This window comes from Acipenser ruthenus, chromosome 49 (genome assembly GCF_902713425.1).
Source record: "Acipenser ruthenus chromosome 49, fAciRut3.2 maternal haplotype, whole genome shotgun sequence".
Classification (NCBI taxonomy): domain Eukaryota; kingdom Metazoa; phylum Chordata; class Actinopteri; order Acipenseriformes; family Acipenseridae; genus Acipenser; species Acipenser ruthenus.
Window position 1 is genome coordinate 4,744,601 of NC_081237.1, and position 17,170 is coordinate 4,761,770.

The 17,170-nt window shown below is 44.5% G+C and overlaps 1 protein-coding gene across 1 annotated transcript in view; it reads left to right on the forward strand.

The window, feature by feature from the left end:
• Window positions 1-17,170, forward strand: part of LOC117428956 (DNA-directed RNA polymerase, mitochondrial) — a 40,317-nt gene that overhangs the window by 2,577 nt on the left and 20,570 nt on the right. Inside the window, exons 4-10 of the mRNA XM_034912335.2 lie at window positions 1,487-1,620; window positions 10,743-10,929; window positions 13,293-13,442; window positions 13,947-14,114; window positions 14,681-14,851; window positions 15,523-15,762; window positions 16,187-16,981. Coding sequence (XP_034768226.2) covers window positions 1,487-1,620; window positions 10,743-10,929; window positions 13,293-13,442; window positions 13,947-14,114; window positions 14,681-14,851; window positions 15,523-15,762; window positions 16,187-16,981 — 1,845 coding nt within the window. The remainder of the gene's footprint in view (window positions 1-1,486; window positions 1,621-10,742; window positions 10,930-13,292; window positions 13,443-13,946; window positions 14,115-14,680; window positions 14,852-15,522; window positions 15,763-16,186; window positions 16,982-17,170) is intronic.

Consider the following 17,170-nt stretch of genomic DNA (forward strand, 5'->3'; position numbering starts at 1 on the left):
ACATTTGTGGAGCTCAGTCCTTCTTAACTTTTAGTGATTTTCACTTACAGTGAATGTGGGTTTTGCCAGGGTTTCCTAATGTTTTTTTAACTCGTTTGAGTGCTCCTGGGTACATATATTAAGAGATTAAAATCTTGACTGGTTGACATTTTAATTGGAACTGTTAGAGCAACACATGTTTATTTTTGTATGTTTTTTCCAGGACTGTAATTAACTTTACATTTTTTGCATCCAATTGGGAAACAATTTCATGATTACTGGCTTTCCACTGTTCGATTGCATTACAAGGTTTTAGAAACCCATGCATCAGGCATTTGTATAACACAATGTACAGGGATTTTACAGGGTCAACAGCCTCAGTCCAAGTCTGGTGGTCCACAGGGCAGTGTTGGAGAAGCTTACTTTATCTCTGTATTGTTTCTAAAAACTATCGGTCTGATAGATTGAGGGGACAGGGAAGTGTGAAGGATGCTGTTGTCAGCAGCCTCATTAGACATCTCCCTGGCAGCTGTTTCCACTGCTCCTGTACTCTGATGTGAAGACTGTATTACATGCTTCGTCAGCCTGACACAGACAATTGACTGACTTTTTATAAATGTATTTATTTATTTAAAATGTATATACACCTCTTCAAGGGAGACCCAGGAAACAAATACTATATACATTCCACCTCATCGATTCTCATTTCTCACTAGTCAGTGATTACATGTACTTTGAACAAGAAAGTAATTGCAGGGATGGAAATAAGACTCCCATTGCATAGCAGTTTAACCCATTCCAGGTTTTAGTACGGGCTTGATTAGTCACAGTGTGTAGTTAACAAGCGCAGGTGTGTCGTCTTAAACTCCTAGTGAAACCAGGAGTGGATCAAACTGCTATGCAATGGGAGGCTTATTTCCATCCTTGAATTATGAATCCAAGTTAAAAGACATTTAAATGGCTGGGGTTTTTTTTCTTTTCTTTCATGAACCAGCTTTTCCGGTTCTTAAACCAGCACCAAAGGCTGGTTTCACAGACCTGATTAGTTCTAGTATAGGACTTGCTTTCCAAAGGTGACATCGAGCAGTCCAAGATTAGTGCTGGTCAGGGTCTGCTGAACCAGCTGGAATACATTAAATAAAAATGGCGCTATCATAAGATTCTAGAATTTATAAAAGTAATCAATTGTCTTTTTATTTTAAGCATAATGTGAGGTTTAGGTTTTACCCACTTGTCCGTTAGGATTAGGATTAGGATCAAGGTCCGGACTGTACACCAGTAAATGCTGTATACCAGTTTTTTTATATTGTACCATCAGAGTAGAAGAGATCAGTGCTGGGGTTTCCAAGGTAAGTGACTTTTTTGTTATTTTTTTTCAGAAGTTTGAATCTTGCACGTTCACCCTGATGGGGTGAGCACACGTCCCAGCTCCTAGCAGCAGTCCCTGCAGTTGCGTTGGTTTGGGTCCGGGTTGCCTGTGTTAACAGCTTCTCCTCTGCGTTGGCAGGGCTCTCTGGGGCACATCGGCCGGCTCTTCGTTCTCGTGGAGGAGGCTGGCTTGAAGCCGAACCTGGATTCCTACACCGCGGCTCTGGAATGCATGGGCCGCAGCCCCCACTGCTCCAATCGGGTCATCAGCAGGTACAGTATCTGCAAACCGCTCTCGAGGTGTTTTCATTAAAGAACGGATGAAGCGCTTTGAAAGTATGGCCCTTAGCATCTTACCTCCCTTACGGCTGCATGATCATCTCTGCAATCAGCCAGCAGGCTTGTGTTTTCATATTAAATAAATGAAAGGTTTGCTGTTCGCAATCTTGCACTTCCAAATCGTTCAGGCTGATTTGACGTACCCCTTAGATTACGCTGACGGGTAGTTTTTTCTTTGTTTTGTTCACAAAAACTCCCGTTTCTGGTTTTGGAAACTGTCGTCCGGATTGCAGCCCTGATCTGTTGGTACAAAGATTCAGAGCACTTTGTTTCGTTGCACAGAGAGACATGTTTGCACCGCTGCTGTCCTGATGTTTCTGTGATTGCTGTGCACGCTGTTCTTTGTCCCAGGGCAAGCTTTGCTGGAGGCAGACAGAGTGTTAAATTGAAAGCTTGTCTTTACTGCCTTTGGGTGACCTTCAGATCTGTGCCCATCGGTGCGTGTGCAACCTTCCAAACAAAAAACTAAAAAAAGAGGAGACAGACACAGTTAGCTTTTCAATACCACTTAGCAGGGATGGAAATAAGACTCTTGTTGCATAGCAGTTTCACCCATTCCAGGTTTTAATACAAGCTTGATTAGCCACAGTGCATAGGTAGCAAGCTCAGGTGTGTCTTATTAAACTCATAGTGAAACCAGGATTGGATCAAACTGCTATGTAATGGGAGCCTTATTTTCATGCCTGCTTAGCATCAGCTACCTGAAGCTCTGTTATTTTTCTATGCTGAGGAGCTGCTGTTCGGTTGTAGTTGCCTGCCATAGCCATGTATTTATATTATGAGCTAGATCCCCCAAAGCTTCTTAATATTTGTAAGCTCCAGCAGCGTATCGGTAGCAAAACAAAAGGCAATCGATTGATCATAGGTGGCGCTGGCTCCTACTTCTGTAAATCTCACCTACGTTACATCTATATTTTCAGGGATAGAAATAAGACTCCCATTGCATTGCAGTTTCACCCATTCCTGGTTTCACAACGAGCTTGATCAGCCCCAAGAGCAGGTGTGTCTCATCAAACTCCTAGTAAAACCAGGAATGGATGAAACCGCTATGCAACGGGAGTCTTATTTCCATCCCTGATACAGCAGGCAACTGGAAGCGAAGAGCAGCTACTGAAGGGATTGCAAAAAGAGCCGTTCAGAATAATAGCAAACTCCATACAAATGTAAAAGAAAAAGCCAATAAAATGAAAAAAACAAGTTACTTCAGCCTCTTTTCAAGAGCTTGTACGAGAGTCTAAATGGTAAACGGCCCGTGTCTTGCAGCAGTTGTTTCACAGTATTTGTTTGAGTAAGTTTGTCTGTCTTTAGAGGCTGACACGTCACGCGGGCTCATGTAAACTTTGTCTCAAACGAATGTCCCCGAGGTGCAGAGTGTGTTCCAGTATTGGGAACTGAGAGTGTGCTTACAGCACGATTGCATTGATGTTAATTACGGAACATAAGAAGTGGGATTCGATGGGACAAGCTCTGCGGTGTTACAGTCCCAGCGCAGTTTAACATGTACCTGTTATGTTCAGCCAGTAGCTTGCAAATTGGAAAGGGACCGACACACTGCTTATCGAGTACAGCACAAGAACACCTGCTAGTCACATGATACCTGATTCTGGGAATTAGAAGCCTGCAGTAGCAGTGTTTTCTCACTAGATGCCAGTGGCTTCTTGTATGATATCGGTATTTCATTTCTGATTTATTTTTTTTTGTCCTCTGCTTTGTAACACTGCTGTCCGTTTTGCTGCAGTCCTCTACTCCTTGCAGATTGAATGACGTGAGCCCAGGTAATGAGGGGGTGTGGAGTCTGGTGGGTATTGAGATTCGATTATTATAAAGGTGTTGTATGCAAAAGGACTGGCCGGTCACTTATAGCTCAGTCTCTGTAATGCTCAGCCGAGCTTCGACCTGTGTGGCAATGTGTTGTACAGCTACTCAAATGATGCTATAAGAGAGATACTGTTAGACAAAGGCTGCAGGGGGCTCCAAGCAAAATGCAGTGCTGAGCAAGATCCGAGATGAAATCAATAATCTGTTTTATGTATTGATCAGCCTCCCCAGATGTTCCAGTCGCAAGCTTTTTTTTTTTCCTTCACAAGTCAAACTTAAAGTAACACAACCCCCCCCACTGCCCAGCCATGTCTTATACACCCACAAAAAGATTCACAGGCTTTTTATTCTGGTGACTGAATTTCAAAGCCGCCAGTCGTATAACTGTGTGTCAGGCTGACCCTGACAGTATCTGTTTAGCGTGGCTCAACTGCAGGGTTTTAATGAATAGAGAACTGTACTCTGCTTTAAAGCAAATTGCCAGGAAGGCTAAAAATGAGGATCACCTGCCATGTGTAACACACACTTCTGTGTGAATCCCCTTTGTTCAGGGGAATGGCAGACATGAGAAACGCATTCTTGAATCGATATGTTTGTCACAATGGGCAAGACTGCACATCTGGCACTTTTATTTGGTGATAGGCACTCGGTTGGCAGGTGCTTTTGAAGGAACGGCACCAAATTGGGCTGTAGATTTTCTACCCACGGCACCCCTTCATAAGAATTGAAAACATTTTGCATGGCAGGTAATTCTTTTTTTTTTTCAATACACTAATGTTAAATACATATAGCTGGCCTTTTTCCATTACGTGTCTTATTGGTTTTTTGTCCAATGTACTGATGTTAGCAGAGACCCTGAATTCAATTCATCACCTCCCACTGAAGTATACCAGCTCCATGGTCAAAATCTTCCTGTTATTCTCGCCGATCTGGAACAGGAAGTTCCTTTCAGGAATTCAGTTTCCACGGTAACGCTGTGTGACGTGCGACTGCCACAGTGCTAGAACTTCATCAGGGAGACTCTTTCTTTGATGTCTTGAGTGCAGTCATTCATTCACTGCCTCTGCTTTCTGTCTGTTTAGCAGAATATCAGCTATCTTTGCATGTCTTAATTTGACTGTATTAGGACACGGATGTTTGTGAAATGATTCCATCCCCTGTACAAGGGTTGGAACAATAATTGATTCCAAGAATGCTATTGATTGTTTATAGTGCTGGAAAATGATTGCTGATTATTTCTGACAGTCATGCAAAAAACACTAGGCGCCACACCTCCTGAGATATCTCTCCCTCTTACTGTGTACAGTACAACGCACTCGTCTCAGATTTGTCCTTGTATAGTGATTCTGAATCACAACGCCTCTGTTATCAATGCAGCCCGGGCTAGATGTGTTGCTAATATCCACGGCCGGACAGGAGCTGCTCCTCGCTTCATTCCTAACGACGGCGCAATCCAAGATTTGAATTGGATCCGTTCAGTCTTGTGATATGGTCAGACCTCTTCATAGCTTTCAGAATGGCATGTGGGAGAAAAAAATACTACAGTAAATGTTGTAAGCCTTGTAATCGTTTTAAACAGTTTTCACCAACCCTTTTGAAATTGCCCACACACACTGTGCCGTTATAATACCCGCTATGGTAGTAGCGTAACTGTAGTTGACGTTTTTGCATTGTTTTTGATAAGCTTAGGGAACTGGCTGGGGCATAAGTGAATTATAAATCATTGTGTGAAAATAGGTCACACACACACAGCGTACTGGCCCTGGATTTATTATACGGCTATAAATCCTGACATAAAACGCCTTTTATATCGTGTCTGGAGGGGACTGTTTTTATGGGAGGTTTCCATCAAAACCATGGCATGACCAGCTTGGGGAAGTCTGATAACGAATTGTAAAATAATAACTGGAGTTTTTTTTTTTTACTGTGCCCCTGAAAATTTCAGCAATTCTCCCCCTCTGTTAAGCCCAAAAGACTGAGGGAGCAATGGTCTGATACTGCCACCTAGTGAGAGCCAGGGGAGGTACAGTTGACATTTGTGTGTAGCCAGCTATCCGTATCAAGGTAGGGTTTATTGATGGGAGTAAATAACAATAAACAAATGTACACAACTGCGTCTGATACTCTATAAAGACATTAATTCATAACCTTGGCTCAAGATGTTGTGGAAATGTAGCCGGCGAGGATTTGGCTGCATCCCTTCCATAATGCAGCACTGGGTATCAGCAAACAATATCAGCAGTGACTCTGCTTAAGAACGCAGGCTTTTGCAGAATCCTTTACTTCATTGTTTCTTATTTCCCAGGACAGGTAGTTTAAATGTCTTGCAAACAAGATGCTCAACGAAGACAGGGTGGATCGCTTAAGAGGGTATCTGTTGACCCTTTTGTTTTTGGTTCTGTTCTTTCTCCGCTCCTCTCAGTTTCACCAGCCCCCGCCACAGTCACCTTGCTAAAGAGCTCTCTGTGTAAGTGGGTTAAATTGCAAGCTGCACGCTATAGATTACTGTGAAGCGGAGGCTTGTGTGATAAATGGCTGGGCCCGATTCCCAGCGCGGTAACGGACTGAGGGTGACTTCCACGCCACAAGGTCGTTCCGAGGATAGCCTGCCGCATCGATTCTGGATAAATTTAGCACACAGATAACGGCTTTATCTGAAACAATTACATGAGGCTGGGAGCTATTTATGATTTTCATTAATCCTTTTGAATCTTCATTAAGAAAACTTTCAAAATTGCATATCCATTTGGCAGTTGTGTGCGGCCCAGTGCCTAGCTTGTGTGTTCTGGCAGTAAATTATCCTGTGGGTAGGAAAAGCCTGAATGTTAAGGACTTTAATAAATATGGGACTGGTGTGTTGCGTGTTTCGCATGAATAGAATCATTTTAAATATTGTAATATTTCATTCCATGTGCTACTGGTGAATTAAACGGATACAAATGAAAAGCGTATTTTGCTATTTAACAATTTTTTGCTCACAAAAAACAAGTAAAAAACGCTTACTATGGGAACTCCTGTAGATGCTGAAGACTTTGCAGGTTTTGTTTTTGCAAAAACATGATTTGAAGTTAATGGCTTAAACTTATTCTTAGTATATTTTTCTTTTCTCTGAAACGCTAACATGCTCTGTGTAAGACACTTAATAACACCCCGCACTCCATTCTGCCTGAAGAGTTTTCCCAATGACAGCGAGAGGGAGAAAGAGCAGGTCTGATAATTGATCTCAGTAACGTGATGCTAATGACATCCTCTCTCTGCATCAGTTTCCTGCCTCATGTCACTCTCTGAAGGATGGCAGCCAGTGGCTCTGGACCTGCAGACCTCTCTGATCCCCCAGCTCGGTGCGGAGTGCCAGAGGAGGAGCTTTCATCTCTGCCACTGCTGTAAACCTAACCCCAAACCACCCGCCTATCTGTGTATTTATTCATTCATTATAAATTCTATTCATTCATTATAATTTCTATTTAAAGAACCGCAAGTCGAACTCTAATGAAACCTAGTAAGGACCTTCTTTAGCACAAGTTATTTTGAATATCAGAATCTAGAGATGTTTGGAGGTGCCTCTGTCTGCCCGTCCGTCCATCCGTCTGTCCAGCTTTATACTCGTATGTATGTTTCTCTTACAATTGAAGATCTGTTTAAAGAAGCACCATTCCAATTGTGATGAAATTTGGTAACAACGCTGTTTAGCACAGGCTGTTGGCACTGTCCGAATCTAGAGATGTTTGGAGGTGTCAGTCTATATTTTAAGCATTTTTACCTGTGCGTACTGGGGGTGCAGTTCGTGGCGGTCCACTGTGATAATTTGTTATTCAGAGCTATGGCGTGGTTATGTGTATTTTGAACACAGTTGGTACTCAGTAGTTGGGTCCAGTCTTCTCACCACGCTCCTCTGTTTAAGCATCGGCGTCACTTGCGTTCCTCTCCCTGCACTGTTTGCCGTCTGTCCGCCAGAATCTGATTAAAACCAAACTGAGACGCGATTGGAAAACTTAAGTGCCCTTTTCTCTTCACGCTGGGTAAATAGTCTCCCGGAGGACTGTCTGCTGAATCTTGATTGATCAGCAGCAGCAATTCCTTCAACTGAGAGAGCAAAGGAAGGGGAAGAGTGAACCAGGCTGATTGCTCGCTGCATGGTCGAAGGTGCGCGCGATGAAATGCAAACTGCTGTGTACTGGAGTTATTTCCAAAACACTTTTGGATCAGAGCTGCCCAGCCTCGTTGGTTAAAAGAGCCACACTGATGACTAAGGGAGCAACGGTTCATTGTGCATCGATGAATCGCGACACTTCCTCTACATGATGTATATTGTATTGTAATAGAGGTATCGTAATAGATAACCAGAAAGCACACCCTACTGTAGCTTGTTGTAGTTCACCACATGGTTCTTGAATGAACAGTAAGTGTGCTTTACAGTTGGTATGAATACACACTCTCCCTATCTAATTAAATATGTTGTCTTTTAACAAAACAGTCCATCATTAAACCAACTGATCTTCTTATGCACGATACAAGTAGCTCATCAGGACCACCGCGTGTATCGTGATTCATATCGAGACACGTATCGTATCGCGACATAAGGGTATCATTACACCCCGACTGATGACCAGGGAGTTTTAAAAAAAAAAATAGCCATATATTGCTAACGTAGAAAAAGAAAGACTGTAACATATCAAATAAATTCAGTTTACTAAAACACAAGGTTCAAACCCGACTGCAATATTAATAATGTTTGTGCTCCATTGATGATGTGTAAAGTTTAAACGCAGCATCAACTTGCGTTTTGCATCTTGGCTGTACGTCCGTCAGTCCAAACCCTAGATTAAAAGAGCCATCGTGGGGAGCTCGCTGAGCCGTCTGTTGGGCAGCTCTGCTTTATAGCTTTGATCTCCAGTCCTTGGTTTACTAGCATATGCTTTAGGCCCCCAAGCTTCAGCAGAGAGATTTTAGAACTCTGCTCACTTGTAGAAAACTGACTGCTATTAATCAGTTAACCTGGAGGTGAAAGTGTTTCGTTTGATAGCTCTGTTTGCCAATATAGCATACATTCACCACTGTACTGAACCGTGCAGTCCCAGTTCAAAGCACGATGATCTGTATTCCTTTTAAATCTCCTTAACAGGTATTACTTATTCCTGGTCTATAAGCTAAGTTAAGGGACAGGGTGATAGTGGGAGAAGGAAAACTATGAGTCCAGCAATGGAAATAAGGTTTTATTACAGGCTTGATTAGCCACAGTGTGTAGATAACAAGCTCTTGTAAAACCCGGGACGGATCAAACTGCTATGCAATGGGGGAGTCTAATTTCCATCCCTGGAGTCCTAGTGTTCACAGGCTCCGAGGCACAGAATGTATTAGTGGCAATTAGCACAGAATTGCCGTTTATCCTGCCTACCGCTGCACTTACGTACAGTATAGAAAGAAAAGAAGAGAAACGTGACGCAAGCTCATTATCATTGCAATCTGTGCTCTCTCTCGTGCATCGTTACCTGGAAGTAAAACCACTCTTCTGATGGTAATGGCTGATAGGCACAGAAGTGGTTTGCTGGTTGCGGATTAGTTACCTAACCTGTTTGGAGATAGCATCTGTCTGAAAACAATGAGCGCTGGCTAGGCTGGCACAGTGAAATGTCCTTGTGTGCACAGGTCACTGGCTCCCTTCTCGATGGCACTGCGTTTTGAAGTCGTTACCCACCTCCCAGTAAGCCCACACCTGCGTTTTCAGTTTGGAAACTTTTGTCTATAGAAATAATAAGAAAACAAATACACCCATTCATTGCCTGTAGTGATGACTGCATTAGCCTACAGCATCAATTGATTAATTATTGATCGCAACAGCTCTTTACGAGCCTCAGTTGAATAGTCATTGATTAAATCATTTCCCTGGTGCCACTTTTTGGAGCCTCGTCTAACAGTGAAGGAAACAAGACTCCCATTGCAAAGCAGGTTGATCCTGTCCTGGTTTTACTACAAGTTTAATAAGACACACCTGAGCTTGTTACCCATACACTGTGGCTAATCAAACCTCTACCGGGTGAACCTGCTATGCAACAGGAATCCATCCCTGCGTCGCCAGCTACCCAGTAACATTGCTAGAGTTCTTCCATTTGATTTGTGATGAGAAACGGCAGAATATTCTTGCTTTGTATTTTGCTTTCTGAATGCATGTACAGTATTATAGCTCTGTGTGTAATAAGATGCCCATGCATGTTTTGATTTGTATTTGAAGGAGGAGTCTACACCTTTTCTTTTGCTTCTTAATAACAGTGTTCTCAATGCATCGATTTCATGTCAATTATTACCAGTCTGCTATTAGAAAATTGCTTGCTGATTGCACCTCTAGTAACCCTCATGCTTTCTATGGTGCTGCTCGTGCCTGGTGAAGGCAGCGCTTCAAGGTAATGTTAGGCATCAGGAAATGCAGCGCTTGTACATTGCATAGTGGTTAGAGCCATGGTTTTATTATGAGCCTAATCAGGCTTGGGACTTTCACATGTTTCAGGAAGGCCTCGGAAGTATCGTTTCTGCACTGGATTCCACTATAAGCGGAGCATGCATATCCATCAACGAATGCCATAACATAGCTTCCAGTTAGACAGATATCAAGCCTTCTTGACTCATTAGACGGGTGCCTGTCTGAGCGAGGCTTCTCAACATTGGCGATTGTAGACTGAGCTGCCAATTAGCACTGAACAGACGCTGTCTGGGTACACAGAGCCTACACCCTGCCCCTCTCACGACAGCTTATTAGAGCAAGCTTGCACCATCCCTATAGCGGTTTAACCCTTTCGTGTATGGCGACCTTATATGGGGACCTAAAAAAAACCTCTTCTAGTCTTTATAGAGGGACATGTGGAAGACGCAAATGCTTGATGATCTCATATGAGGATGCCATATAAAGCAATAGGTACCTGGGGCGAATTAATTATTGAGTGAATGAACATCTAATTGTTGCATCTCTAGCTACATAAAAAAAACCTACAAGATGACTTTAAGTGAAGCAGGTCCATCAGAAGCATCAATGGAGACTTGCACTCCTCTCTAGCTCTGTGCTCCTCAAAGCTTTTTGACCATGGGAACATTTCTCATTAGGTCAAGGGATATGACCATTTCGCTGCATTTAGAGCACAGTGTAGTGGATTGCGATGACCTCAGCATGGCAGTTTAACGGGTTGAGCACAGCATTGAGGACGCCGCTCGATCTCTGTCTCTCTCTCTCTCTCCGTGTCTGTCTCCAGGTGTTTGCAGCAGCTGGAAGAGGACGGCTTCTCCATCGAGGACCTGTTTAAGCAGTGCGTCTTCCGGGAGGACGAGCGGGAGATGGTCCTGAAGGCAGTGCAGACCGTTCATCCAGGCTTCCTGCCACACGTGGACGCAGAGATGAAGATCTGCTCTTCCCCCTTAGTCCATGACTTCTATACAGAGGTATCTAGACACTCTGCTCGCTTTTTGCTAGTGCTGCACAGACTGATTCATTGATTATTCGGGCTGAGCTCTCCACAGAAATCAGGTGAGGGTCATTGGTGTTGAGCAGGCTTTAACATTCAACGTGAAACTTCTGTAAACCGGCACCCCCTCTTTCTTCTGAGCGTTGGAATGACTCCCTGTCAGGTTACAGCTTGTTGTTTTAGCAAGGTGCAAATTCACACATCAGGTACGCAGCTCGCTGTGTTCACACGAGTTAATTGAACTGGCTCTGCAGGGATATATGTAGCAAACTGTGTTCCACTGTTAAAAAAAATAACTAAAACTCTAATTAGATGTGAAAAATCCCATTATTTATAAATATATATAAATACACAAACTGTAGTTGCCAGTCAAGAAAGGGGATTATAAACAGACAAACCATCGCTGCGTGACAAATGCACAACAGTGAATGACGCACTACAGGTTACAAAGTGTATCTGATAGAGGTAGATTTAGAACCTTCTGCTGAGTACGCCATCACAGTCTGAGCTGCTCCAGGTATCTTAATTGGAAACAACCTGCTCAGTCCAACCACGGTGTGTCTAAGGAAGCTTATAGTAAGAGCAGGAGTCCTAATCAGTGGTGGAAATGCAAGGCGTGTGTACGTGTAGCAGCACATACTGTAGGTATCTGTCCACGTGCGTGTGTCTGTCTGTCTGAGCGACGTGTGCATCTGCATGTCTTTGTGTCTGCAGGGATGGAAATAAGACTCCCATTGCATAGCAGTTAGATCCATTCCTGGTTTTACTGTGCGTTTAATTACACATCTGAGCGTGTTACCGAGACGCTGTGGCTAATGAAGCTCGGAGTAAAACCTGGAATGGGTGGAACTGGTATGCAATCTTATTCCCATCCCTGGCCGGTGTGTCTGTCTTGGTGGTGTGTGTGTGTGTGTGTGTGTGTGCAGGTGGAAGTATTCTCTGTCACTCTCTCTCCCCCTCTGTCCTGTACTGTGCCTGTCGGGGTCGGATTCCTGGGCAGAGCTCAGAGCTCTCCTTGACCCAGGGAGAGGGCCACAGCTGGCTCTGCCTGACCATTGGTGTCTCGCAGAATTACACCAGCAGCCCATTAGAGCAATCACGCGCAGGGGCACACAGAGCTGACAGCGGTGCACAGACAGCGCTTCATCTTCTGCTCTCCCTGTCTTCAATCAAGTGGCAGAGACGCTTCACAGCTATCCTGCTCCAGCATCCTAACTTTATTCCAGAAGATGACAGCAGTAAATAAACACTTCTCCCAGTAACAGTCCGCCAGCCAGGCACCTTTGATTGCTTAATAGCGTGTTGTTTTCCTGTGATTAGCCGGGACAGGTGTGCTGGTGAATTATTCAGCTGTCCCCTGCATGAATTGATTGATTTCTGTGGATAAACTGAATTGGATTCGCTGGGATCTGATTACTCGCAGGGACAATTCCAACCTGCACCTGCGAATAGCACTTTCCATTTCCTAGTGCCCAGGATGGGTCCCAGTGTTGTGGAGGGATCTGGGTTTGTTGCTTTCCAGCAGAGGTAGTTCAGCTGTAATGCGTGCACACCAAAGCTAATCAGAGTGGGGTTTGATCAGTGTCTGCATGCGAGTTATTTAACCCTTTCATCCACGAAATATTGAAAATAGCTGAAAAAACACGTAATAAATGTATTTTTAATTGAACATGCTTCAATTTGCCTTTGCTTTATGTGGGGGGTGGGGGGTGGGGGGTGGGGGGTACTATCCTCAGATGAGGTCATCATGCATTTGCGTCTTCTGTATGTCCCCATATAAAGACTAGAAGAGTCTTTTTTTTTTATCTCCATGCAAGAAAGGGTTAAAGAGGCACTGCAGTTGTGTTGGTTGGGCAGTAGGAGGCGATCAACTGTTATACTGGCCCGTGGCCCAGCTTGCTGTACAGTATGGGAAACTGTGCTGCGCTGTCTTTAGCAGTTGTCCAACTTGTGCTGCGAAATCAGACATGACTAGGGAATCCTTAAAGACACATACTTAAAAAAAACTTGACAAATTTAACCTAAAATAAGTTTGACTAAATAGTGGAAAAGGAGAGATCTGAAAGAAAGAGATTTAACTCGACTACACCGAGACACAGCTTCACTGTTCTGTGGTCATTACTGTTTAAACACAAAATAACAAGGATGTAAATAAGGTGTAATAAGGGCAAAGGTGAAAGTTCTTGTTTTTTGTTACTATTGTTTCTACAGCGGGAGGGGGCAGAGTACCTGAGGCTGGGCTGCTTTGCATGAAGAGTGCTAAATACAAGCAAACTGTATTGCATGGTGTACTGTACAGAGGTCAGCAGCAATCCTAATTCCCAGGTGTTGTTTCTGCAGAGGGAGTCGGCAGTGTACCCTAAGCTGGATTTCCCCCTGGCAGAGCTGGGTGAGCGCTTCAGCAGGCAGCTGGCGATGGAGCAGGCGGGCAGCGTCACCATCGAGTCTGTGGAAGCCTCCAAACCCCTGACCGAGCACATGATCCAAATGGTACTGCAGAGCGCTGCACTCTGGGGGGCATGGCTATCAAACGCTTGGCACTAAAATAATAAATGTGAAATAAAAAATATATATATAGATAGATATACACACACACAATTAAATAATGCAAAAACAGTCATCTCTTCTTCAGTACTAATGTAATTCAATAGCGTGAAAACAAAACTTAACCATATTTTCAAAGCGTTTCTTAAATTAGCTCCTATTTAAATATATATATTTTTTTTAAGGATAAAAATCCTTCTTCACGTTACAGCCGTTGAGAAACAAGCGAGAGTGCTTCAGAGTGAGACCTTGAATTTATATTACTTGTCAATCTTGTAAATCTTAAAAATAATAAATAAAGAAGGTGGGAGTTAAGTAAAGACGGGAATCTCTCCCCCAGGTTGTTTCATAGATATTTCTGCTACTCACTCAAGAGTGCAGAAGTCTGGGCGAGCAAGTAGGAAAGTTCTCTAATGCAATCTGGTCTGTGTGTGTGTGTGGTTGTTTCAGAGGGAGCTGCTGGCTCAGTTGCGCTCACACTGGCACCAGTCTCTCCTGCAAGCCTTCCGCGAGAGCAAGATGCACCTGGGGAGCAGCGGACAGAAGAGCTGGAGGATGAACCTCTACCCCTACCTCTGCCTGCTGGAGGACAAGGAGTACGTGGACATCATGCTGCAGGTACAGAACTCCAAACCCTCCAGCCCAGATCAATTGCAGGGTTAGAAACTCATGCTAGCCCTGCTGTACGGAGTCCTGGATTTCAGAACTCCCCTTGTTTAGGGATGTTATTGGAAAGACCATGTGCCAGAAATGGAGGCTCCTGCTAAATCTACTCTCAAATGATCACGCTTATCAGAATGTGAATAAGGCCCAGCTGAGTTTGTAGGTTTTACTATTGAAAATTGTACTTGCGGTTGTAGAGGGGGTGCAATTGAATTTAACAGGGGGCTGATTGCTCAAGTGACTGGGTGCAGCAGGGCGAGTGTTTCTAACCCTTGAGTTGAAGCTGTGTTTTAGTGGCCTTTATATCTGCGCTTTTCTAACAGTATGGGTGTGAGTTCTGTATGATTCTCTATGGTTGTTCTGCTAGATCATTGTTTCCCATGCTTGCTTACTGTTCCAGCATAGATTGCTTCTGAAAAGACTCCTCAAGGCTGAATTACAAAAGGCATGAATTACGTCTTAGTATAATACAGCCTAGAAGCCTATTAACATTGTCCCCACCCTATCTCTAACCCTCCCAGGCTGTTACCAGCCTGCCCCCCACTGGGGAGTCACTGCTGACCATGGCCAAGGAACTGGGGAACAAAATCTACAACAAATACTCCATCCGTAAGAAGACCAAGAGCAGCATGGTGGACAAGATCAGCACCATATACCAGAGATACGCTGAGCTGCTGGCCAGAGACACACAGGTAACCACAGAGCACCATATACCAGAGATACGCTGAGCTGCTGATCAGAGACACACAGGTAACCACAGAGCACCATATACCAGAGATACGCTGATCTGCTGATCAGAGACACACAGGTAACCACAGAGGACCATATACCAGAGATACGCTGAGCTGCTGGCCAGAGACACACAGGTAACCACAGAGCACCATATACCAGAGATACGCTGAGCTGCTCCCAAATGACATGCAGGCAATCACAGACGCTGATCAAACAACTGGAGGTGAAGCTCGCAGAGAGAACGCCTTCAGCCTTGCAATCAAATATTCATGTTTAAGTATTTTATTGATGTGTATGTGTGCATGTATGTATGTGTGTGTGTGTATGAAGTGGTTACTACCAGTAGAAAAGTTACTCTGCAGTCTTTTGGGGGTGTCCTATTACCAGTACAAATTCTACTGCCAGTAAGAAGCCTCAAAAGACTGCTGCCAGTTGTTTAACATCATGGCTGAAGGAAGAGAAGTACTTACATTTTATTGAGTTTAAGTTTAGAGAGTGAAATGGATGGTTTATATTAAGAATCTGTTTTGTGTAGCTACTGGCAGTAGCAGAATCACAGCCTTGGTGCCAGTAAGAATCCTACTGTTATTTATGTATGTGTGTGTATATTTATTCTTTATTTATTTAATAGTTGAATGAGTTCCTGCCGCGGGAGCACTGGGTGCGCCTGGAGGCGGAGCTGAACTCTGGCCCCTCCCTCCTGAGTGATGACACGCACTGGCCCCACATCCTGGTGGTGCAGCTGGGGACTCACCTGGTGGAGCTGCTGGTGCGGGAGGTGAAGGTGAACAGCAACGTGCTGAGCCCCGCCCAGGAGACCAAGCTCATCCCAGTGCTGTACCACATGTACACCTTCCGCAGCAACCACCAGGTAACCATTCTACATTGGGGATTATTCTGGTGGTAATAATGAAGTGAATAATGGAAACACTTTACCTAATTTATAAAACACTCAATACTGCTACATTTAGAAATGCCAATAGAAAGTGAACAAATTCAATAAAACATTTCGTCAAAGTCTTTTTCAATGTTATTTTTTTTTGTAGCTTTTTGTGATCCTATATTTTGTGCTCGAGATTACTTTTATCTGGATCGTTTTGATCGTCACTGTTGGATTACATTTATCCAGATTACAAATAATTACGATTAGGAAATTATTATTATTATTTTTTTTTATATAAAGGAAATCTCGATCACAAAATACAGGATTACAAAATCCGAATCACTGTCTGCGTGGTTGGATGGATGGATCGCAGTCCATTTGTAAATTGCTTTGTCCTTCATCATGTTTCCAGGTGGGTTTCATCAAGCCTCACCCCATCCTCACCCAAATCCTCTCGGAGGCCGTGGAGACCACGCTGACCTTCGACTCTTACGTGATGCCCATGCTGTGCCCGCCCGTGCCCTGGACCTCCCCCAAATTCGGCGCCTACATCCTGACCCCCACCAAGCTGATGCGCTGCGTGGAGGGAGCCATCCAGCACCAGCTGCTGCTGGAGAAATGCCAGGACCAGGACCTCCACGCGGTGCTGGACTCCCTCAACCAGCTGGGCAACTGCGCCTGGAGGATCAACCAGCCCATCCTGGACATCATCATATCCATCTTCAACGACAAGGGCAGCGACAAGCTGGACATCCCCCCCCCGGTCTCCGAGGCCCCCCGGATGCCCAGCATGGCTCCGCACGGGGGGGGACAGGGCTCGCAAGCAGACAAGGCCTCCTTCAAGCGCGAGCTGGCCAAGTGCAAGAAGAAGGGGGCGGAGATGCACAGCCTGCGGATGGACGCGCTCTACAAGCTGTCCATCGCCAACCACATGCGCGACCAGCTCTTCTGGTTTCCCCACAACATGGACTTCCGCGGCCGCACCTACCCCTGCCCGCCCTACTTCAACCACCTGGGAAGCGACGTCACGCGGGCCGTGCTCCTGTTCGCGGAGGGGAAGCCTCTGGGGCCCCACGGCCTGGACTGGATCAAGATCCACCTGGTTAACCTGACCGGGCTGAAGAAGAGGGACTCTCTGCGGGAGAGGCTGCAGTACGCCAACCGCATCATGGATGATATTCTGGATTCGGCAGACAAGCCCCTCACTGTAACTATGAAACACTCAGTAGTGCTAAATTTAGAAATGCCGTATTAAGTTTCTATTTAGTATTTCAGAACCACCCTGACCGTGACCGTGTATGAATATTTTTTTCATTTATACACCATATATAAACTCAGTTATTATGCACGTTTTGTGCATGTGTATTTTGCAGATTTTTTAATAAATGTGAAATTT